Source organism: Thamnophis elegans, chromosome Z, assembly GCF_009769535.1.
Source record: "Thamnophis elegans isolate rThaEle1 chromosome Z, rThaEle1.pri, whole genome shotgun sequence".
In the NCBI taxonomy this organism is placed as follows: Eukaryota; Metazoa; Chordata; class Lepidosauria; order Squamata; family Colubridae; genus Thamnophis; species Thamnophis elegans.
This window is the reverse complement of record NC_045558.1, coordinates 134,504,744-134,530,047: the sequence shown is the minus strand read 5'-3', so window position 1 is coordinate 134,530,047 and position 25,304 is coordinate 134,504,744. Positions and strand designations below refer to the sequence as shown.

General features: G+C 46.0%; 1 protein-coding gene across 1 annotated transcript; it reads right to left on the bottom strand.

The window, feature by feature from the left end:
- Positions 1 to 854: 854 nt before the first annotated feature.
- Positions 855 to 24,401, bottom strand: ABHD4 (abhydrolase domain containing 4, N-acyl phospholipase B). The gene is made up of 7 exons (XM_032237691.1): positions 24,171 to 24,401; positions 13,979 to 14,067; positions 11,692 to 12,067; positions 8,075 to 8,229; positions 6,728 to 6,839; positions 2,633 to 2,819; positions 855 to 1,200 (listed from the first exon to the last, which is right to left on the bottom strand). Exons 1-7 carry the CDS (start codon positions 24,191 to 24,193, stop codon positions 1,111 to 1,113), a joined length of 1,032 nt encoding a protein of 343 aa, XP_032093582.1. The 5' UTR covers positions 24,194 to 24,401; the 3' UTR covers positions 855 to 1,110.
- Between the last annotated feature and the right edge of the window lie 903 nt (positions 24,402 to 25,304).

Here is a 25,304-nt window from a genome sequence, read left to right as displayed (position 1 = left end):
GGTTTGCCTTTGAAATACACAAAGGTCGGGAGCAACCACAGGTAGGATGAAGGAAAATGAGGAGGAATAAAATTGGGTGCAGGTATTGTGGCCCGCCAGTGTCCAGCGAAGCTAGTGGCAGACTCAGACAGTGAGGAAGTTGGGGAGGAACATGGGCTAGTCCTGGAGTCTGGGGAAGACTCTGATGAGGGCTCTGTGTCGGAGGCAGAGAGGGGGCCACGGCCGTCCGACAGTTATCAATTGCCTTTGGAGTCGGAGATCAGTGGGGCAGAAGAACAGCTGGAGCCTGTTCCCGATGTGTGCATGTACTGCCAAGAGAAGGGAACAGTTAAGGAACAAGGGCCGACTCAGGAGTAAAGGCACAGGTGGGCAGTGAATGGCCCCTCCCATAGAGAATAAAGAGGAGCGAGAAGGGAGGGGAGTTTACAGGAGGCAATCAGTTCAATTCATTAGGGTGAAAATCTATTTCTGACTTCTTGCCAAGGAATTGCTGCTACAGCATGGCGTTTGGAAGATATTGGCCTGGCAGCTCTCCAAGCCTAATAAGGGTTTGTAGTTGTGAAATCTTTTGAAAGACCGTTGGCCGGGACTTTGCTGGAGAGGAATTCCCTTTAGTCTAAATAAAAGAGGTTTTATCGGGACGAGGAGTCTTAGGAAGCCTAGGTCAGAACAGGATGAAGGAAAATGAGGAGGAGGAGGAATAAAATTGGGAGCGGGGACTGTAGTTGGAACCGATGTCGCGAGGAACCAGCGTTGAATATGAGGAGGTGGTGCCAATCCAATGGAGACCAAAACATTAGCAGGAAAATAATAATAATAATAATAATAATAATAATACAATGGTTAGACTTGGATTAACCCAAAGCAGGCGATCTGCAACCTTTTAAGTAGAAAGACAATTCGAGGGGATGGGGAGAGAGGGAGAGTGTGCAGGCTGGACAGCAGAGATCCCCGGAGATCCATTCGCAAGTCAGATCCACAGGGATTTCCGTTTCGGCGCCCCGAGGGCACGGGGAAGTGGCGTGTGTGCCTCCTGCGTCTCCCCGCAGCTGAGCGATAAGGTGACGTGATAAGAGCTAATTTTTTTTTTTTCACTCCGGTTCCGGCGGGTCAATCCACAGAGTCGCAGATTTGTTCCACTGCGTTGTTGAAGGCTCGGGGTTGGTCAGCGTAGACGTGGTGGGAGGCTCGGGGGATGGCCTAGAAGAAGAGGACAAGAAGAGGAACAGCCATCATGCTCAGCCGGGGGTAGATGTACTTATCCTATGGCCCATCCCCGTCGCATTTGGATAGAAACACCAGAGGTGAAAATGTCCCAAAGGTGTTTTTTTTTTCCCCAGGACTATTCTTCTTTTTTCTCTAAAGATGTTTTGCTTCTCATCCAAGAAGCTTCTTCAGCTCCGACTGGATGGTGGGGATAGGAAGGATTTACCCTCCTAGCTAGGAATATCAATCCTTCCATTCCCCACCATCCAGTCGGAGCTGAAGAAACTTCTTGGATGAGGAATGAAACAAGAAAAACAAGGAAAATCCAGTTGAGAGAAAGGAAGGGAGAGAGGGAGGGAAAGAGAGTGAGAGGGAGGGAGGGAAAGGGAGAGAGGGAGGCAGAAGGAGAAAGAGGGAAGGAGAGAGCGGGAGAGGGTGAAGGAGGGAGGGAGAGGGAGAGATAGAGGGAGGGAGAGAGATGAAAGGAGGGGGGAGAGAGGGTAAAAGAATGAGGAAGAGGAAGGGAGAGGAAGGGAAAGTGGGAGAGAAAGAGGGAAAGGGGGAGAGAGGGAGGGAGAGAGGGAGGGAGGGACAGAAACAGGGAGGAAGGGACAGAGAGAGGGAGAGAGAGGAAGGGAAGGAGGGGGAGGGAGAGAGAAAGAGGAAGGGAGGAAAGGAGAGGGAGGGAGGGAGAAATATAGGGAGGGAGAGAAGTAGAAAGGGAGAGAGAGAGGGAAGGTGAGTGAGTGAGGGTGAAAGATAGGGGGAGGGAGAATAAAAGGGAGAGAGGGGGAAGGAAGGAGCAAGAGAGAGAAGGAGAGAGGGTGAAAGAGTGAGGGAGAGAGTGAGGGAGAGAGATAGGGAGGGAGGGACAGAGAAAGCGAGAGAGAGGAAGGGAGGGGGAGAGAGGGAGAAAGAGTAAGGGAGGAAAGGAGAGGGAGGGAGATAGGGAGGAAGGGACAGAGAGAGGGAGGGAGGGACAGAGAGAGGGGGAGAGAGGAAGGGAGAGAGGGGGAGAGAGGGAGAAAGAGTGAGGGAAGAAAGGAGAGGAAGAGAGGGAGGGAAGGAGGGAGGGAAAGAGGGAAAGGGGGAAGGAAAGAGGGAGAGGGGGAGGGAAAGAGGGAGCGAGAAAGAGGGAGAGAAGCAGAAAGGGAGGGAGGGTGAGAGAGGGAGAAAGATAGGGGAGGGAGAAAAAGAGGGAGAGAGGGGGAAGGAAAGAGGGAGAGAGAGAGGGAGAGGAAGAAGGTGAAAGAGTAAGGGAGAGAGTGAAGGAGAGAGTGAAGGAGAGAGATAGGGAGGGAGGGGCAGCGAGAGGGAGGGGGACAGAGAGAGGGAGAGAGGGAGAGAGAGGGAGGGAGGGAGGGAATGAATTTTATGCCTGACGTCCCTATTTGCAGAAGCCCCATTCGCTGGGCCAAGGCCTTACCATGTCCTTAACGTAGCATCCCGGCCGTAGGTACCTGACCTTCTCCCCAGTGCTGGTATCGATCCAGGAGTTGGCTCCGTAGATCAGGGTGATGGGCAAGTCACGCCGAATCATGTGGATGCGTTGCAACATGGGACGGCGAGCCCATCCCAGGGATTCGGTCATGGCCTTGAACGCGGCCTCCCCACTGATGCAGAACAAGAAGAGAGCACAATATGTCTGAGAGTCTCAAGTCATCCCGGTCATGGTTGTCCCAAAGGATGCTTTTTTTCAAGTTACAACTGGGCTTCCCGGTTTTGCTCCGAAGACGTTTCGCTTCTCGTCCAAGAAGCTTCTTCAACTCTTCCAAGAAAAGCCAGGAAGTCCAATTGCCCCTTGAAAAAGCACCTTTGGGACAAGGGAAGACATAATGACACAATTTTGTCTCCCGCAGTGGTGGCTGCTCCATTCAGTGGAGATTCTGAAGAAAAGATTGGACAACCATTGGTCTAGAATCATATAAAGACTGGAGGGATGGACCGGCAGACTTCCAAGGTCCCTTCTAGCTCTGTGACTCTATGATGATTAATGGAACTGGGGATGTCTAGTTTAATGAAAAGAAGGACTAGGGGAGACATGATAGCAGTCTTCCACTATCTCAGGGGTTGCCACAAAGAAGAGGGAGTCAAACTATTCTCCAAGGCACCTGAGGGCAGAACAAGAAGCAATGGGTGGAAACGAATCAAGGAGAGAAGCAACTTAGAACGGAGGAGAAATTTCCTGACAGTGGGAACAATTAATCAGTGGAATAGAAGTTGCCTCCAGAAGTTGTGAATTCCCCAACACTGCAAGTCTTTAAGAAGGTGTTGGATAGCCATTTGTATGAAACGGTGTAGGGTTTCCTGCCCAATCAGGGGGGTTGGACTAGAAGACCTCCAAGGTCCCTTCCAACTCTGCTATTGTATTGTAATACTAACTTGCCTGACCTCCACTTAGTACGGTGATGGCAAACCTTTTTTCACCCGAGTGGCAAAAGTGCGTGCGCACATGCTCACACCCATAATCCAATGCCCCCCCTGTAGGCCCCATCTCTGTGCATGCGCGCATGGCTCCCATTTTGGTGCTAGCAGGCCTCCCTGAAGCCTCCTGGGACCAAAAATTGGGTACAGAGGGTGCCACGCCCCAATCCCCCCCACGCATGTGTGTGCAACCCCTCTGCGCATGCGCGCACCTCTCCCAGCAGAGAGCCGAAAATCAGCTGGTTGGTGGGAGGCGCGCGTGCATGCACAGTACAACTGACCTGGGTCATGCCATAGATTTGCCACCACGGACTTAGTATAATTGGGAAGTCTGAAATAATTTCCATTGCATCCAAACTCCGCTCCGTTTAAAGTTTAAAGAATACTACTTTCCCTGCATTTCTTACAGTGGTGAAATCTATTTTTTTCTCTACTGGTTTTGTGGGCGTGGCTCGTTGGGGTGTGTGTCATGTGACTGAGTGGGCTTTGCTATATAGTCATGTGGCTGGGAGGGGGGGCGTCAAAAGACAGAAACTCACTTTAACAATGTCCTGCTGGAGCAGGGGGTTGGACTAGATGACCTCCAGGTCCCTTCCAGCCCTGGACTGCTGTGCTCTTTCAAGGCATCCTCTGAAGCTGTGTCTAGTGCCAGGTTTGTGGTCCTCGCCTATTTATGACTCTGATGAGGTCCACACAAGTCATTTACCCTTTCAAAAGAGGTGTCTATAAAGAGTTGGTCATTAGAGGGTGTTTCTCTCTCTCTTGTTGTGTATCTCGTTTCTCTCCTTGTGTCCGTAGCTGAGTGGCAAGGGCTGTATCTCCCATGTATATGTCTGTATATATGTATATATAAACTTCCAGTCCTGGATTGCTGTGCTCTTTCAAGGTAGCTGTGTCTAGTGCCAGGTTTGTGGTCTTTCCTCCCTCCCCCTTTTCCCTCTTTCCCTCCCTCCCTTCCTCCTTTCCTCCCTTCCTTCCTTCTTTTTTCTTTCTTTCTTTCTTTTCTTTCTCTTTCTCTCTTTCCTTCCTTTTCTTCTTTCTTTCTTTCTTTCTTTCTTTCTTTTTCTTTCTTTCTTCCTTCCTTCTTCCTTCCCTCCCTCCTTTCCTTTCCTTCCTTCTTTTTCTTTCTTTTCTTTCTCTTTCTCTCTCCTTCCTTTTCTTCTTTCTTCTTCCTTCCTTCCTCCTTCCTTCCTTTCTCCTTCCTTCCTTCCCTCCTTTCCTTCCTTCTTTTTCTTTCTTTCTCTTTCTTTCTTTTCTTTCTCTTTCTCCCTCCTGCCTTTTCTTCTTCCTTTTTCCTTCCTTCCTCCTTCCTTCCCTCCCTCCTTTCCTTTCCTTCCTTCTTTTTCTTCTTTCTTTCTTCTTTCTTTCTCTTTCTTTCTTTCTTTCTTTCTTTCTTACTGTTTCTTTCTTTTCTTTCTCTTTCTCTCCTTCCTTTTCTTCTTCCTTCCTTCCTTCCTCTTTCCTTCCCTCCCTCCTTTCCTTCCTTCTCTTTCTTTCTTTCTTTCTTTCTTTCTTTCTTTCTTTCTTTCTTTCTCTTTCTCCCTCTCCTTCCCTTTCTTCTTCCTTCCTTCCTTCCTTCCTTCCTTCCCTCCCTCCCTCCTTCCTTTCCTTTCCTTTCCTTTCGTTTCTTTCACAGCAAACCCTCCTCCCCTGCTTTTGGCCTAACAGGCCTCAGGGAAGCCTCCTGTGAACAAAAACGGACCCCAAATGCTAAAAAAAGTTTTTTTTTTTTTAAAAAAGTTCTTACCATCGCGCAGTGGAAACTTTGTTAAGCATTTTTTTTTTTACTACCGGTTCAGGCAAACTGGCCCAAACCCATAGAATTTCACCCCTGGTTTCTTATATATAGTCCTCAAGTTACGACCATAATGGAACCTGCCCATTGTGCTCATCAGCCATAACAGATGTAAAACAAGTCCATCATGTGACCAATCTGGTTCGTTCGTTCTCTCTCTCTCTCTCTCTCCCTCTCTCTCTCTCTCCCTCCCTCCCTCCCTCCCTCCCTCCCTCCCTCCTCCCTCCCTCCCTCTCTCTCTCTCTCTCTCTCTCTCTCTTTTTTTGTGGTGGTTGTTAAACTTGTGGAGAGAACCAACCATTTTCCTCGGGTGTGGTTTTGCAGAAAATGAGAAGCGATGGGTTTGGGCAAAACCATCATAAAATGAAGTCACGCATGACCGCAGGACACTGCAAATGGCCATCAGCACATTTGTTGTGTTGCCATTGTGCCCGATGTGGCTTTGGTGACCCTGGGGAGGTGGCGGAAAACCTACAGAACTTCAAATCCAGATTGTAATTTTAAGTGGCCGGTCTTAAGTCAACTTACAACAGTTCATTTAGTGACTGTTCAAAGTTACAACCCACTCAAAAAAGTGACCTGTGACCATTTTTCACACTTACGACAGTTGCACAGTCACGAGATCAAAATTTGGATGCTTGACAACTGACCCTCATTTACGACGGTTGCATGCAAATCCCTTTTGCGACCATCTGACAAGCCGTCAATGGGGAATCACTTCACAACCCTGTGACTCACTTAAGAAACACAACGGTTCCCTTAACAATGCTGATAAGAACAGTCGTAAAATGTGGCAAACTAACTTAACAAATGTTTCACTTAACAACATACATTTTGTGCCCCATTGTGGTCATTGCTTGGTTACCTGTACTAATGTTTCGCTGGCTTATCACCATCCTCAACGCAGTGGTGGGTTTCCTAACCAGTTGACTACCGGTTCGCTGAGAGGGCGTTTTGCGCATGCGCGCTGCTCTCTTCGCTCGCTCGCCCGCCACTACCCATGCGCAGTTGACTGAAAACTGTTCTGTGCATGCACAGGAACATGCCGCCGATGGGAGAAGAGACCAGGGAGCTGGTTCAGGGGCATGGCAGACCTGGGTCGCTGATGGTTCCAGCGCCCCAGGCCGCCATACCACTACTGGTTTGGCCAAACCGGTCCGTACCGGTAGAAACCCACCACTGCTTCACAACTATTAGACTGGGATCTCTCTAGTCCTCTGTTGCCACCACTCAAACAGGATGCTTCTTACTGGGGCCACAGCTAACCAGGTGGACACATGGATGGACCGGTGGCTTCCTCACCTCGGCGTCTGGGCATTGCAGTGGTAGATGTATTCAGAGATGGTGTCATCGTCAAAAAAATTGGCAAACTTCTGCTTAAAATCTGGACGGAACCGCTGGACCAGCCCAGGACCTAGAGAACAAAAAAATGGATACTCTAAACACATCTACCACAAAGAAGAGGGAGTCAAGTTATTCGTTGGATAATTTTGGAGAAGTTTGGAAAAAGTTCAAAGAAGAGCAACTAAGAGGATCAAAGGCCTGGAGACTAACACATATCAAGGGAAGAGGGAAGTGTGCGGTGGACTACCCCAAGGCTCTGTTTTAGGCCCATCATCTTCATCAATGATTTGGATGAGGGAATAAATAAATGGGGAACTCATCAAATGTGCAGATGACTTTCCTGAAGCCTGGGGAGGGTGAAAATTGGGCCCAATGGGCCTACTCTACTCTACTCTACTCTATTATCCATTCCATTCCATATTTTCTATTCTATTCTACTCTACTCTATTATCCATTCCATTCCATATTTTCTATTCTATTCTGTTCTATTCTATTCTACTATATTCTACACTACTCTACTGTTATCCATTCCATTCCATATTTTCTATTCTATTCTATTCTATTCTATTCTACTCTATTCTACTGTATTCCATTCCATTCTAATTCTATTCTACTCTACTATCCATTCCATTCCATATTTTCTATTCTATTCTACTCTATTCCATTCCATTCCAATTCTATTCTACTCTACTATCCATTCCATTCCATATTTTCTTTTCTATTCTATTCTATTCTACTCTATTCCATTCCATTCTAATTCTATTCTACTCTACTATCCATTCCATTCCATATTTTCTATTCTATTCTATTTTATTCTACTCTATTATCCATTTCATTCCATATTTTCTATTGTATTCTAGTCTATTCTATTCCATTCTATTCTACTCTATTCTACTCTATATACACTACTCTATTCCCTTTCTTATTCTATTCTTATTCTCCCCAGGCTTTGGAGGCTTTCCTGAAGCCTGGGGGAGGTGAAAATTGGGCCCAATGGACCAACCAGAAGTTCTACTCTACACTCTACTCTACTCTACTCTACTCTCCATTCCATTCCATATATTCTATTCTATTCTATTCTATTCTATTCTATTCTATTCTATTCTGTTCTGTTCTATTCTATTCTACTCTACTCTATTCTATTCTACTCTACTATCCATTCCATTCTATTCTACTCTATTCTACTCTAAATATTCTACTCTATTCCCTTTCTTATTCTATTCTTACTCTTATTCTATAGTTCAGAAAGACCACTCCAAACTCTTGCGACCTTTGATTCAAAGCCTTCCAGCCAACTTCACTCACCCCAAGGTCCTGCAACTCGAAGGACGGCCAGAGGGTTGGACCGTCCCAACACGGTAGCTACAGCCTTGACCCAAGCTGGAGCAGTGCGGGCCTGATCTGGATCAGATGGTCGTGTGGGGAAACCCCAAGGATCCACCAGGATTAGATGTTTCACCCTGGGACAAGAGGGGACAAGATACATATCACATGCGTTCCAGCGGAATACGGCCAACATCAATACAGTAACTGGCATAGGAGGAAAAAGTGTTTCCTCAACCCTATTGCTATAGAATCAAACTCTTCCGTTCTCTGAAGAGTTTGGTTCTAGTCTGAACAGCCGATCATCGTAAAAACGACTTCTTTCACTTTGAAAAGCTACAACTGGAACTTGCTGCTTTCCTCTTCCCTCCTCACATTTTTTTCTTTTCTGTTGCTTCTTTTAGATTTTTTTTTTTTAAATATACATAAGTGTTACTGTATTTTTTGGAGTATAAGATGCACCAAGGTTTTGAAGAGGCAAATTAAAAAATGGTTTTGCACTCTGCACATCTCCCTAAAACAGCCTGTTTTTTGTGATAACAGGCCCATTTTTTAATCAAAAAAGGGCATGAATAGCCTTTAGGAGGCTTGTAGAGTGCTTTTGGGGCTGCCCCCCCCCCCAAATGAGCAAAAAATGGCTTATTTCAATATGCTGTTTCATTAGTATAGTCGATGGGAGGGGGGAATAGACAGGAGCAGGATTGTGGAATGTATTGTTTCCATTCTTTACTAGAAGCCAAGGTCATCTTTTGTCTCCGTACTTTTACACCTGACCGGAAGCAGCTGGGTGTGGATGCCAGCGTGGAAGAAGAAGATTGGACCATGTGATGGATTGTGGGTGTGGGGACAAGATCATGAACTTTTAACTGAGTAGAATTCTGATGTCATTTCCAGTATTGGAATTTCATAGCACAATGCCAAGATGTCTGATTTATTAAATTGGAATTTTAAGGATCGTTTTGCCTTTGACTCCGATTTAATTCTATATGATACTTGGAACACTGACACAGTAAGTATTAAATACATGAACAGTGTGGCATCTGGGGTATCATTGGTTTTGCTACATCATAATAGTGGTAATTTTGATAATATTAGTTATATTAATAATACAGGATATTATAATTATGTGGAATGCAGTGGCTCAGTGGCTAAGACGCCGAGCTTGTCGATCAGAAAAGTTGGCAGTTCAGCAGTTCGAATCCCTAGCGCCACATAACTTGAGTGAGCTCCCATTACTTGCCCCAGCTTCAGCTTGTCAAATATACCCAATGCACCTTCCTCCTCCTATTTTCCCCACAACAATGATCTTGTGAGGTGGGTTGGGTTGATAGAGAGTCTGAGTGACTGCTCCAAAGTCACCCAGCTGGTTTTCACGCCTCAGGCAGGACTAGAATTCAGAGTCTCCAGGTGATTGGCCCAAAGTCACTCAGCTGGCTTCCATGCTAAGACGGGACTAGAACTCACTGTTTCCAGGTAATTGGCCCAAAGTCACTCAGCTGGCTTTCATGCATAAAGCGGGACTAGAACTCACTGTCTCCAGGTGATTGGCCCAAAGTCACTCAGCTGGCTTCCATGCTAAGGGGGGACTAGAACTCACTATCTCCAGGTGATTGGCCAAAGTCACTCAGCTGGCTTCCATGCTAAGGCGGGACTAGAACTCACTGTCTCCAGGTGATTGGCCCAAAGTTACCCAGCTGGCTTTCATGCCTAAGGCAGGACTAGTCTTCTCACCTAGGCTTCCCCCCAGCACAAAGCTTAGTCCTCGTCCCAATAAACCCCTTTGATTTAATTTATAGTGAATTCCTCTCCAGCAAAGTCTTTCCTCTCCTGCAGTCTTTCAAGATAGTTCACAATTACTGACTTTTATCAGGCTTGGAGAGTGGCCAGGCCGATATCTTTTCAGACTCCGCAATACTTGGCAAGAATGCAGGAATGAACTAATTGCCTCCTGCAAACTCCACTCCCCTTTCGCTCCTCTTTTATTCCCTATGGGAGGGGCCATTCACCCTCCACCTGTGGCCTTACTCCCAAGTCGACCCTTGTTCCTTAGCTGTTCCCTTCATCTGGCAAATCTGTGCATGCACACAGTGGGAACAGGCTCCAGCTATTCATCTGCCTCATTGATGTCTGACTCCAAAGGCAGCTGATAACTGTCACATGGCCCTGTCTCCATCTCTGCCTCCAGCAAAGAGCCCTCATCACAGCCTTCCCCAGACTCCAGGACTGGCCCATCTTCCTCCTCAACCTCCTCACTGTCCGAATCTGCTGCCAGCTGCACTGGCGGGTCACAACAACTAGAACTCACTGCCTCCTGGGGATTGGCTCAAAGTTATTCAGTTGGCTTTCATGCCTAAGGAGGGGGTTAGAAGTCACTGACTCCTGGAGATTGGCTGAAAGTCCCCCAGCTGGCTTTCATGGCTAAGATGGGACTTGAACTGCTTTCTGCTGGTGCCTTAACCCCTAGAACAGTGATGGCAAACCTTTTTGGCACCAAGTGCGCAAACTGAAACGTGTGTGCATGTGTGCCTACTGAAGAGCTGGAAACCTGAAAAGCAGCTGTTTGGTGAGCACATGCTTGGGTTATTTTGCCAGTTTTTTTGCCGTTTTCAAGCCATTTTTGGGTCTGTTTTTCAGGCAGTTTTTCAGCCATTTTGGGGCAGCTTTCCCGACTGTTTTCAGCTGTTTTGCGGGCCCAAAAAAACAGCCTGAAAATAGCCCGAAAAAAGGCTGAAAAGCAGCCTGCAAAACGGCTGTTTTTGGAGCCGTTTTCAGGCCGTGCAAACCAGCTGGCCAGCGCGCACGAAGAGCCACTGGCAATGGCACGTGCCCACACAGAGGACTCTGCATGCCACCTCTGGCACACAGGCCCCAGGTTCGCCATCCCAGCTCTAGACCAAACTGGCACTTTAAGGAGCAAAACAGGCTCACGTTGTCAGGTCTGCAATTATATTCCTTTTAGAATTTTGGCCTGCCACGCTTTCTCTTATTTCAATATGCTGTTTCATTAGTATAGTCGATGGGAGGAGGGAGTAGATAGGAGTAGGATTGTGGAATGTATTGTTTTCATTCTTTACTAGAAGCCAAGGTCATCTTTTGTCTCCGTACTTTTATACCTGACCGGAAGCAGCTGGGTGTGGAGATGCCAGCATGGAAGAAGATTGGACCATGTGATGGATTGTGGGTGTGGGGACAAGATCATGAACTTTTAACTGGGTGGGATTCTGATGTAACTTCCAGAATTGGGATTAACACAGATGTGCTAAGATGTCTGCTTTATTAAATTGGAACTTTCAGGATCATTTTGCCTTGGACTCTGATTTAATTCTACATGATACTTGGAACGCTGACACTGGCACTTTAAGAAGCAAAACAGGCTCACGTTTTGGATCCGCTCAACCTGAGATGCCAAAAGGGATCTTAGCAAACCACATGCACTTGTGCGTGCAGACACACACACACAAAAGCTGCACGCTGTTCATCTTGACTTAGAAACAGCTCTTGGAGCCCCAGACAGCTCACTAGATGAGCAAAAGCCCAAGGGGGGAAATGATTGAACCTACAGGAATGTGATTACCTGGGAACCAGGTAGATGAGCTTACCTCTCCGGGTACTGCAAGCTGTAGGAGGCCGCCAGGAACCCGCCCAAGCTGTGACCCAGCAAGATCATGTTGGGGATGCCCATCTCCTCACGCCAGGCCTCGATAGAGCTCACAAAGGCTTCCTCGGCCCCTTGGGCGTCATTGGGGAACGGGGGCCGAGAGCTCCGTCCGAAGCCCAGGAGGTCAAAGGCATGGAGGGGACGGCGCTGGCTTAGCGAGTCCAGGTTGAGAATCCAGAGCCCGATGCCACCCCCAAAGCCATGCACCATCACCAAAGGGGTACGTCCCTTGCCCCATTGTGGAGACAGCGAGATAGTCCAGATCTTGGCCTGGTTCGGGAGAGGCACGTAGCGGGCCACAAATCGGTTCTGGAGGCCTGGGGAAAACGAAGAAGCGGCAAGAGTTTCAGCACACAGGGTCAAACCATCTTGAAATCCAGCGGTTCCAGCTGCTGGGAAACCCCGAGGAATGGGAACTACCCAGTAGAGAACGAGATTCAGGATTAGGGGTGACATACTAGAATGCCGGTGGTCCTCAACACTCGGCCACCATTGAGCCCCAAATTTCTATTACTAAGCGAGACGGTTGCTACGAGAGTTTCGCCCCATTTTACGACCTTTTGGGTGGCGTAGTGATTAGAGTGCAGTACTGCAGGCTACTTCTGCGGACTGCCGGCTGCCTGCAATTTGGCATCTCAAATCTCACCAGGCTCAAGATCGACTCAGCCTTCCATCCTTCTGAAGTTTGTAAAATGAGGAACCAGATTGTTGAGGGCAATATGGGGGGAGTAGGCGTGGCCGGGATGGGAATGCTGGGGTGGGCATGGCTGGGGTGGGTGTGGCCAGCTTGATGTCACTTGCGTCAGAGGCCACCTGTGGTAGCCAAGTGCTAAGGCAGGACTTCCCACAGACTCTCCCTTGTTCTCATTATAATCTCCTTCCTTCCTTTCCTTCCTTCCTTCCTTTTCTTCTTTTTCCTTCCCTCTTCATTCTCCTTTCTTCTTCCTTGCTCTCTTTCCTTATTTTTTCTTCCTTGTTCTCTTCCCATCTTTCCTTCTTCTTGTTTCTCTTTTCTCCTTCCCTTTCTCCTTTCCTGTCCTTCTTGCATGCTCAAATGAAAAAAGGGGAAACATTTCTACTTTTCTTTTGGTTTTAGTTTTGCTAACCCACTGCCAGTGAAAATGAGCTTGGGGGGCATTCATGTACCCACCCGGGGGCCCATTTTTGGCTGGAATGGTCTCCTGCAACCTTCTGCAAGCAAAAACGGAGCTCGGAGGGGGGGGGGCGCTCCGCTTTCACTGGCAGAGGTACCGTGTGGTGGAACTTTGCCGTTTACAGGGCAGCCCCATGGCCAAGATCTAAGCACCCTGCGGGCTGGATTCGGCCCTGGGGCCTTGAGTTATACACCCCTGACTTAGACTTATATACTACTTCATAGTGCTTTTCGTTGTATTTAACCAATTTCGTTGTGTTTAGGTACAATGACAATAAAGATTATACATACTTTGCAGCCCTCTCTAATTGGTTTACAGAATCAGCATATTCCCCCCAACCATCTGGGTCCTCATTTTACCAATCTCGGAAGGATAGAAGGCCGAGTCCCTCAGAATTGAACTCCTAGAATAAAGAGTGAGTTAGTCCTGCAATACTCCATTCTAAGCACTGCACCTGTTGTGGCCCGCTAGTGGCCAGCAGAGCTGGCAGCAGTTTCGGACAATGAGGAGGGTGGGGAGGAACATGGGCCAGTCCTGGAGTCTGGGGAAGGCTCTGATGAGGGCTCTGTGTCGGAGCTGCCTTATGAGCTGCCTTCAGAGGCAGACATCAGTGAGGCAGACAAACAGCTGGAGCCTGTTTCCAGTGTGCGCATGATGAAAGGAACAGCTAAAGAACAGGGGTCGACTTGGGAGTAAGGCCACAGGTGGACGATGAATGGCCCCTCCCAGAGGAGATAAAAGAGGAGCGAAAGGGGAGTGGAGTTTGCAGGAGACCATTAGTCCGCTTAATTGGTTGGTGATTCTCTGAGACTCCTTGCCAAGTTTTGCAGATATCAGCCTGGCAGCTCTCCAAGCCAGATAAGGTCTGTGACTGTAAATCCTCCCTTGAAAGACTTTGCTGGATGTGAAGGAGCAGAATTCACAGTGAATTAATAAAATGGGTTTTTGTCGGGACAAGGAGTTTGCTCTTGGGAAGCCCATGTCAGAACGCCCCCACCACCACGGCTCTCTTTGGTGACTCTTGACAAGGGATGGGACCCACCCACCCAAAATGAGCAGACAAATCGTTCTTACACTGCAGGATCCGAGATTCCACATTCTTGAGGTGGGACATAGATGTGGGCCGCCAGGCTGGCAACCAACCACCTAGCCAGCCTTGGGACCTGTAGGAAGAAAAGGAGACCACAAGGAGAGCCCGGTTAGAACTATCGAGCAAAGATGGGAAAAGGACGAGACAGTCAAATGGTCATTGATCCAAACAGCAAAAGAGGGCTCTTTTCAACAACCTGCTCTCACAACATTGTGATACCCAAACGTTGAAATCCCCCAACTCCACCCCCGAGGCTGGGAAGACTCGAATGAGAATAATTACAATTAAATGAAGAGGCTAAATGAATCTTTCCAACGTGAAGCATCCTTCAAATGCTTGCAATTCCAACTTCATTATTAAATGATTACACACACACATGAGATACATTTTGATGATATACATCAATTTACTGTATTACTCTCAAGGTTAATTTTGGTTGGTTTATTTTATTCTTTTCATTTTCTTTGGGCTATATAACTTCATCAAGTATTAATATATCTATTGGGGGGGGGGTGTATGTTATTGCCTTCCTGTATAACATTTCTGCATTCTCTCTTTTTTAAATTGAACGTGTGTGTGTGTGTGTGTGTGTGTGTGTGTGTGTGTGTGTGTGTGTTCCAGCATAACTCTGGAACGCCTCGAGCAAACTTGGAACGCCTTCAACCAGACTTGGTACACAGATGACTTACTCTCTGGAAACAAATACTGTGGGGGTAAGATACCCCTAACACTCCTTGGGATGTGTGTTCTGTTAAGATGCAATCTGTTGTGCCTTAAAATAGCTTCTACTGTACTGCCGTGAAATGACTTCTACTGTACAGCACAGTGAAGTTACCATGGTAATGGCTTCACAGTACTCCACAAGGGCTCCCTCTAGTAAGGGGGAAAATCCAACATTAGAAATTACGTTTGGTCTGGACATTATCCCCCTATAAATAAATATCTGGGCAATGCCAGGTTATCAGTGTGTGTGTGTGTGTGTGTGTGTGTGTGTGTGTGTCTGTGTCTGTGTGTGTGTGTATGTGTGTGTGTAAATAATGCATTGTCCTTCATATATATACCACCACCCAGGCCGTTACAACACAAAACAACAATGGACACACAGCCAGCACCAATCAGCACCAATCTACCAATCATGATACATCCACACAACCAATCAATCCACTTACTGAAACAAAGCCAGCACTCCACCACCCTCCCCAAGATTTATAGAAAGACGGCATCTCCGACCACGCTTTAAGCCAAAAACACCAGCCTGAAGTTGGCGAGTGAGACCTCACCGAAACGTTGCCAAGACAATCTCAATCTTACACGGGAAAAGACCCGAATACAAGACCAGCATATATATTTGTTTTCGTAGATTTTCACGGGTGTAGGTATGCGGGTCTTGTTGTATTCAGGTCTTTTCCCGTGTAAGATTGAGATTCTCTTGGCAATGTTTCGGCAAGATCTCACTCGCCATCCTCAGGCTGGTGTTTTCGGCTTAAAGCGTGATCGGAGATGCCGTCTTTAAGCCGAAAACACCAGCTTGAAGACGGCAAGTGAGACCTCGCCGAAACGTTGCCAAGACAATCTCAATCTTATAAAGGAAAAGACCTGAAGACAACAAGAGCAACATCCCTCTCTCTCTCTCTCTCTCTCTCTCTCTCTCTCTCTCTCTCTATCTATCTATCTGTCTATCTATCCATCCATCCATCCATCCATCCATCCATCCATCTATCCACACATATATACATACATACATACATACATACGAAGGACAATGCGTTATTATTTGTTACGTATATCTGTATTTATATACCTTTATTTCTAGAGGTATCAAGATTATCAATTTGTCTTACAACCCTAGAGATAAATTCTCCTCCTACAGTCATCCAGTAAAGTATATAAAGTTGGAATAAGAAACCAGATTTTCTCGGGCTTCATGTGATTATTGTTTGAACAATAATCCAAGAAAAGAAAACATAGAAACTACCATCCTTGGAAAACATCAAAAATCCACCACAGCCCTCTGGGGAAACACCTGGATTTGAAAACATCCACCATGCCATAACCAACATGATTCCACACTGCATTCTATATAACCTTAATGTTTTTGACTTTTACCATTTCGGGGAAAAGAAGTTTAACTCCAGTCCTCCCTTAACGACGACCCGTCACTTAGTGACTCTTCAAAGCTTTAACGGTTTTCCTCAGAGTTGTTTTATTTATTTATTTAGAAATTTTACATAACTTTGTTTAAATTTCCTCAGTTATTTATTTTATTTCTTTCTTTATTTTAGGATATTTATATTTAAATTTATACATTTTAATAATTCCTCGTAGTTATTTATTTAGAACATGTATATAAATTTGATTAAATCTCCTCATTTACTTATTTATTTTAGAATATGTCTATGTTTAAATTTATATTTAAATTTATAAATTTAATTCCTCAGAGTTATTTATTTAGAACATTTATATATATCTGCTTAAATCTCATTTTTCATTTTAGAATATTTCTATGTTTAAATTTATATTTAAATTTATACATTTTACAGTTATTTATTTAGAACATTTATATACATTTGCTTAAATCTCCTCACTTAATTTTAGAATATTTCTATGTTTACATTTATATTTAAATTTATACATTTTAATAACTCCTCAGTTCTTTATTTAGAACTTGAATATAAATTTGCTTAATTCTCGTTTACTTATTTATTTTAGAATATTTCTATGTTTAAATTGATATTTAAATGTATAAATTTAATTCCTCGGAGTTATTGATTTAGAACATTTATATAACTTTGCTTAAATCTCCTCACTTATTTATTTTAGAATATTTCCATGTTTAAATTTATATTTAAATTTATACATTTTAATGACTCCTCAGTTCTTTATTTAGAACATGAATATAAATTTGCTTAAATCTCCTCAGCTATTTATTTTAGAGGATTCCTATAAGTTTAAATTTACATTTAAATTTTTAAATTTAAATAACTCCTCAGAGTTATTGATTTAGTTAGCATATTTCTATCAGTTTAAATTTATGTCGCCGTTTACTCACATACGGTGACTCAAGGCGGCTTACAAGAAGACGTAAGAGCACAACATAACATAAATAAAAATAATTTAAAAAGTATTATAAAATAAATAAAATAATAACCTCCCCACCCCGGCAACAACACACATTCATTTGTGTTTAATGAGCTTTTTAATGGGCTCCATCCCGCTCTGGGTAATTAAAATCTGGTTCCAGAGTTCTGACAGTGATGAACACAACACAAATACTCGTCGTGTAATCAGATTTTGGGATCCTTGGAAACTGACTCACATTTATGGCCATTTGTGTGTCCTGTTGCCCTGTGACCACAATTTTTGGCATTTTTTAAGACCGGTTTCCGGCACGAACGTCCGGCAAAAGAGCTTCCACTGAAGAAAATGGATTCGTTTAAAAACCGTGGTGTTTGTGTAACGACTGCAGGTTTCACTTAAGGACGGCAGTATTTTTAATGACCACCGGGGGGAGTTGCAAAACTACGTGGTGACCCGCTTAATGACCTTCATGACTTACGACTGAGATTTCTGGGTCATTGTCAGTCGTAAGTTGAGCACTACAAGGCAGAGATTTTTTTTTTCTTTATTATTTATAGGCCGCCCTTTTCCCTGAGGGGACTCAGGGCGGCTTACAATTCATAGGAGGGGGAGTGCAAGACAAAACATAAGACAATACGTGAGTAAAAATAGAAATAAAATAATAAAACACAACATTCATTCAACATTCGGGTGGGGCGGATTAAAATCTTTATCCCCAGGCCTGACGGGATAGCCAGATCTTAAGGGCTGTGCGGAAGGTCTGGACGGTGGTGAGGGTACGAATCTCCACGGGGAGATCGTTCCAAAGGGTCGGAGCTGCTACTGAGAAGGCTCTCCTCCGCGTAGTCGCCAGTCGGCACTGACTGGCGGATGGAACTCGGAGGAGGCCCAATCTGTGCGATCTAATAGGTCGAAGGGAGGTAATTGGCAGGAGGCGGTCTCTCAAGTACACAGATCCACTACCATGAAGGGCTTTATGGATGGTAAGAAGCAACTTGAAGCGCACCCGGAGATCAACAGGTAGCCAGCGCAGCTCGCGGAGGATGGGTGTTATGTGGGCGAACCGCGGTGCGCCCACAATCACTCGCGCGGCTGCATTCTGGACTAGCTGAAGTCGCCGGATGCTATTCAAGGGCAGCCCCATGTAGAGCACATTGCAATATTCCAGCCTAGAGGTCACAAGGGCTTGAGTGACTGTTGTGAGAGCCTCCCGGTTCAGGTAGGGTCGCAACTGGCGCACCAGGCGAACCTGGGCAAATGCCCCCCTGGTCACAGCCGACAGGTGATGGTCAAACGTCAGCTGTGGGTCCAGGAGATCTGAATCCAAGTCTCTCTGATGCTTTATTTTGAGGAGGACAACACAATCCATTATATGAGTAGCCGCAGGTGGCCTGGAGATAAAGACGCTCGCCTCCCACTCGGAAGGTTGAAAGTTCAATCCTAGGCAGCGATATAGGTTTCTCTATCAGGGCACAAAGAGAAAAATATCTGCTGCAAACTCTGCATAGGCATCAGGAAGGGCATCTGGCCAGTAAATGCTCAGCTCTATTCAGTCACCCCAATCCCAAAGCAAGATATTACACAGTTGTAAAAAGGGGAGGGGGAGCTACAATCCGTTATATGAGTCCCCAAAGTGGCACCATTGCTCAGAGCAGAGCTGCGGAACGTGGCTTGCTTCTCCAGCTGGGTCCAGCAATTGCATGGGTGCTTCGGCAATGCACGCACATCTGCACACAGACGCCCACCTCTGCAAAAGGTCAGACGATGAGCCAGAAAAGGGGGTCTTCCACGCACAGACACAAGTGTGGCAAGAACACAGTCTTCCTTCTTTATCTCTCGCCTGTTCTCTCTATCCGACTGGCAGCGGGAAAGAGGGAAACAATGAAGGACTTATGCTACACAACTTGCTGTTTCACACAATAAAGCACAAGCTGTCCCAGCAGCTTACGGCATGGCAGGCATACCAATGAATTAAATTCTCAGTTTGTACATGCACCCTATTGTAACTTTTAATGCTGAGCTCAAGCCTGGGAGGGAGGGAGGGAGGGAGGGAGGGAGGGAGGCATTATGTCTACTATCGAGTCCTTACCAAGGACCCGGGATAGGTAAATCTGGATGTTTGATGGTGGTTACAGATATCATCACAGGACGGAAGCCGTTCCAGGTAATTGCCTTCTGCAATTGACTGGTGGCAAATCTGTCAATGCCAATTATTATTGTTGTTGTTATGGTTGTTATACAGAAAGACAGAATAACAGAGTTGGGAGGGACTTTGGAGGACTTCTAGTCCAACCCCTGCCCAAGCAGGAAACCCTATGGCAGTGGTGGCAAATCATTTTTTCCTCAAGCGCTGACACGCATAATCTAATGCCTTCCCACAGCCCGCCCCCCGCACATTCACACATGCACCCTCCCCCCACCCCCTGCGCATGTGCCCGCAACTCCCATTTTGGTGCTAGCAGGCCTCCCTGAAGCCTCCTGGGACCAAAAATTGGGACACGGGATATGCGCACACGTCTCCCAGCAGAGACTCGAACATCTGTTGTCTGGCGGGAGGTGCACGCACACACGGTTGAAACTCGAAAAATTAGAATATCGTGCAAAAAGTTCATTTATTTCAGTAATGCAACTTAAAAGGTGAAACTAATATATGAGATAAGACTTATTACATGCAAAGCAAGATAGTTCAAGCTGTGATTTGTCATAATTGTGATGATTATGGCATGCAGCTCATGAAAACCCCAAATCCACCATCTCAGAAAATCAGAATATTACATGCAATCAACAAAACAAGGATTGTACATAGAACAATAACGGACCTCTGAAAAGTATAAGCATGCATATGTACTCAGTACTTGGTTTGGGCCCCTTTTGCAGTAATTACTGCCTCAATGCGGCGTGGCATGGAAGCTATCAGCCTGTGGCACTGCTGAAGTGTTATGGAAGACCAGGATGCTTCAATAGCGGCCTTCAGCTCTTCTGCATTGTTTGGTCTCATATCTCTCATCTTTCTCTTGGCAATGCCCCATAGATTCTCTATGGGGTTCAGATCAGGCAAGTTTGCTGGCCAATCAAACACAGTAATCCCACAGTCATTGAATCAGGTTTTGGTGCTTTTGGCAATGTGGGCAGCTGGAAAATGAAGTCAGCATCCCCATAAAGCTCGTCTGCGGAAGGAAGCATGAAGTGCTCCAAAATCTCCTGGTAGACGGCTGCGTTGACCCTGGTCTTAATGAAGCACAGTGGTCCAAAGTCTTCTTTTCTGATGAGAGCAACTTTTGCCAAAAGCACTAAAACCTGGTTCAATGCCCATGGGATTACTGTGCTTGATTGGCCTCTCCATTCTTCCTCTATACTTTGGGTCCTTGGTTTCCAAATGAGATGCAAAAGTTGCTTCATTAAGATGATTAGGGGACTAGAGACTAAAACATATGAAGAACGGTTGCAGAAACTGGGTATGTCTAGTTTAATGAAAAGAAGGACTAGGGGAGACATGATAGCAGTGTTCCAATATCTCAGGGGCTGCCACAAAGAAGCGGGAGTCAAACTATTCTCCAAGGCACCTGAGGGTAGAACAAGAAGCAATGGGTGGAAACTAATCAAGGAGAGAAGCAACTTAGAATGGAGGAGAAATTTCCTGACAGTGAGAACAATTAATCAGTGGAACAGAAGTTGCCTCCAGAAGTTGTGAATTCCCCAACACTGCAAGTCTTTAAGAAGGTGTTGGATAGCCATTTGTCTGAAACGGTATAAGGTTTCCTGCCTAGGCAGGGGGTTGGACTTGAAGACCTCCAAAGTTCCTTCTAACTCTGCTATTGTATTGTATTGTATTGTATTGTATTCTCCCCTAAAAGGGAAGCAGAAACTTAGACACCCCACCCCACCCCCACCTTTGTCAATGGGCCCTTAAGGCCTGGGCCAATCTATTCTATATAACAAAGATCTACCTTCTTCAGGAAGAGCCATAGGAAGAATTGCCCAAACCCCTTTCAATAAATCATCACCCAGCAAGAGTCAACCAAGCTCGGGATTCAGGACAGCCTACAGAGTTGCCTCTGCAGGGCCCCAGGGGAGCCTGACAACCACAAATCCAAATTCAAAAGCCCAGAGAGGGTATAAAACCCAGGCACTCTCAGCATTTCTTCCCCTTTTTTTCCTTCTTCACCCAACATACTTCAAGGCATGTGGTCCTGTCCACCATTAAAACCATCTTTCCAAGCAGCCCTCCATGTTCCCAGTGTCTTTTCCCCCCAGATGGACATCTCTTCCAACAGATTTTAGAACAATGCGCAACATTATAAAAGCCCTCTGAGCATACCTGGAGTATTTTCTCCCTTTCACTGAGTACTGTAGGGGCAACTCCTTGAAAGAGTTTCCCAGTTTGGTTTTGACGTGCTGCCTCCCCCCCCCCCCCACCTCTTTGAAATGAAACCGGCCAGGGCTTCAGAAATGCCAGCTGGTTCCGCCTAAGGTTCGGGCGGTGGAAGTAGCAGCAGCCTCAAAAGGATTCTTCCCGCATTTTTATTTTTATTTAGCAAGGGAGAAAAGTCACTGTCTCTTTGGGAAGGAGAATCACAGACATCCTAGCAACAGGAAAAAAATAATTTGTTAAACAGTGCTTAAACTCATTGACTGAAGCCCAGGGACCCAGCTCCAAACTAGCTGGCCTCCCTTTCTTTGCCTTTAAACTGTTTGGGGGCCCTAGCTTTTGTGAAGTTTTATTTAGCCCATGCCAGTCCTCCAGCACAGGCCTCTTCTTGGCACTTTGTAGAAGCTGGCAGAGGAAAAAGCCCAGCTGCATTTCAATCTGTCTTCTTACCAGCCTGCAAGAGGCAAGGCAAGAGTAATCCTCAAATCTTAACACCCAGCATTAACGGGTGAGAAATCAAATATGGGGGGGATGAAGGAAATTTCTTTGCAGAAAGCATATTCGACCCCCTTTATATAAAGCCTCAAAGCCTCTCGGGAAATCTTCCCCGATTTTTTTCTTTTTCACAAGGATCTGGGAGTTTGACACCCATCGTAATAAATAACAATTATTATAATCGTAGCTGGTCTCACATACACAGCCAGCCAGGTGCTTATAGACTGGATTTGGCATTTTTATCTGCCTATGGAGGCCTTCCAAAGGACCTTGCTTAAGCAGCTAATGTTGTTTGATAATATTAAAGGTAATAATAGTTAGAGCCATTAATCAGTGGGACAACTTGCCTCCAGAAGCTGTGGGTGCTCCAACACTGAAGGTTTTTAAAGAAGAGACTGAACAACCATTTGTTTGAAGTAGTATAGGGTCTCCTGCTTGAGCGGGGAGTTAGACTAGAAGACCTCCGAGGGCCCCTTCCAACTCTTGTTATTCTGTATTGTCAGAGACTTGTAAGCTGTTCTGAGTAAAGCTGCCTTTTGCAATTGGCTGATGATTTTGTCAATGCCCATAGTACTGAACTGATGTTCCGGATGCTTTAGGATTGTGTATCTAGCTTATTGCTATTGGTATTTCGAAAACAGTATTTTTTTTCCTCCCCATTTTTATAAATTGCTCAAGGCAGTGAATATAGCCCATACTTCTTCTTCCTCCTCCTATTTTCCCCACAGCAACAACAACCCTGTGAGGTGGGTCTAGCTGAGAAGGAGAGGGCCAAAGTTACTCAGATGGCTTTCATATTTAGAGCAGGATTAGAAGTCACAGCTTCCTGTTTTTTTTTCCTAGTGCCTTAACCACAAAATCAAACTAGCTCTCTTTCATATATATTTATATTGAGAATGTGTGTGTGTGTGTGTGTGTGTGTGTATAGCATGTATTGTGTGTATTATGTGGCTGGTGTGCTCCCAATTAAAAAAAATGTCAAAAAAAAGCTGTGTCGATTTCATTGTTGTAGCTAGCTTTCTTTTGCCACGAATCTTACTACTTCTATTAGCTCAGTGGTTCAGACGCTGAGCTTATTAATTAGAAAATGCAAGCAGAAAAATAGGAACCACCTATGGTGGGAAGGTAAATAGCGTTTTTTGCCCCTTTGGCGTTTAGTCATGCCGGCCACATGACCACGGAGACATCTTCGGATAGCGCTGGCTCTTCGGCTTTGAAATGGAGATGAGCAATGCCCCCTAGAGTTGGGAACGATTAGCACATATGTGCGAGGGGAACTTTTACCTTTAACTTTAGATTTTGTTCTTATTTCTCCAGTCCTTTCTCTTCTATAATACCTTCTCTAAGTATTGCTACATCCGCTCTCCAGGTTTTTTTTGTGTTATGCAACAGATGTTTTGTCTGTCTGAATTTTAGACTCCCGGAGCACTTTCGCTTGTTCAGTTTCTATCATTTATCTCCATTATCATGGACAGGTTTTAATAGCCCCCCTCCCCCACTCCCAAAGACCATTTAAAATGCTTGTTATGGTTTGTTTTCTGCTCTTCCCTCTCCCCCTCCCCATCACAATGATTATCACGACTTATATGTACACTTGAGAGCTTAGGCACCAAAGACAAATTCCTTGCGTGTCCAATCACACTTGGCCAATAAAGAATCCTATTATTTTATTCCATTTAGCATGTCGCCCCTCCTGTCGCTGTAGCTCTCCCGTTGGTTTCACTTCCTGCACCCTGGGCAGGAGTGTTTCGTCAGCTGGATTAGGGATAGTTTTGTAACCATGACTCAGGATTTAAGCACAACCAAACCACACCACACCACAACAATCCCAGAGGCCAGAACAAGCTGTGCCGCTAGGAAGGAACTAGGAAAGCAAATGTAAAAATGCCAAAAAGTGCTTTTGCTGAGCAAGGAGAAGAAGACAAAAACAGGCTTAAGTAGAATAATTCCATGCTGCCAGCCGCCCCCACAAACGGATACACAATTACACAACCAGGGGCTTAAAAAGCAACAGCCATTGATCCCGCTTTCTCCTGCCCACCAGCCTTGCTTCTTCTCATGGACAGGGACCCTCCAGTCCAGATGTTGCAAGGGAATCTGGTGCTTCCTCCTCCTCCCCTCCCCCTCTGGGGAAGACCCCTCCCCAGGAAAGCCCAGAGAGGCGGGGCAGCCCCCTCCCACCTCCCTCTCCTGCCTTCCCCCCACCTCCCCTAGGAAAGCCAGCCCCGACTTACGACGGCTCAAGGTCTTCTTCCATGGCTCCTCAAGAAGGAACGCATCGCAACAGCTGGGCGGGGGAAGGCGGGGTCGTTCAGAACGGGGGCGTGCCCAGCTTCTGGCAGGGGCGGGGCTTACATTTTATGAATGGGTTGGGCGGGGGCAAAAAAAAAGGAGGAGGAGGCGGTTGTGGAACGTTCCTGCTGGGTTTTGAATTGGAGGGAAGGGCCGGGGGGCGGGAGGGAAGCTCCAAAAGAGAGCGCGGCAGCCCTCCCTGGTGCTCCCTCCTGCCTGGGGTGGGTAGGTGGGCGATCAGGTGGTGGGAAGCTGAGTGGAGGGGAGGAGGAGGAAAGGAGGGAGGCGTCACAAAGAGGGGAGGGGCCTGGGGGGCTTGATTGACAGGAGGGGGCAGTGGGCTGATCCAATGACAGCTGCTATTGCAGCCAGCCTCGCCCAGCTGGAAGAGGTGGGGGTCTTGCATGGCAGAAGGTGCTGGCTGCAAGAGGCAGATTTTCCCCCAGCGGATGATAGTCTCTCTCTTTTTTTTCCTGCTCCCCACCCCACTTAACGGCATTGTTTCTTTTTTTTAAACTGTAAATTTTAAAAAAGATTTTACAAATATTTACCTCCCTCCCCCACCCGAGCCCATCTCTCCCCCACCTCCCCTCCCCCCCCCCGACTTCCCAGAGCAAATACAGGTTATAAATCTTTTAACAATCATATTCTAAAATAAAAATAACTTGACTTCATCTTTCATTTGTGCTTTAACTCCTCTTTTGTTAACCTAACTATAAACAAATTAAATCATGCCTTGCTTTTTCAATCATAAGCTCTCTGGAATTTTTTTAGTCCCGTATTTATTTTGAATATAGTCAATCCATCTTCTCCACTCCAGTTTATATTTCTCATCTGAATGAATGACGGCATTGGTTCTGAGCTCTCTCGCAAACGACCAGGGGTCCTTCAATTCAGAGGGGGGGGGGGTTGCAAAGGCAACTGCAAAGGACCGAACTAAGAAGATGTCTTGCATTCATGCAAGCTGATAGATTGCAATGCACACATTGGCATTATCTGAGCTGCAAGGTCTGGAAGTGCCGATGGCACCAAACTTTACAAAAACCTCGCAAGCTACTGAGCTTTGCAGACCAAAT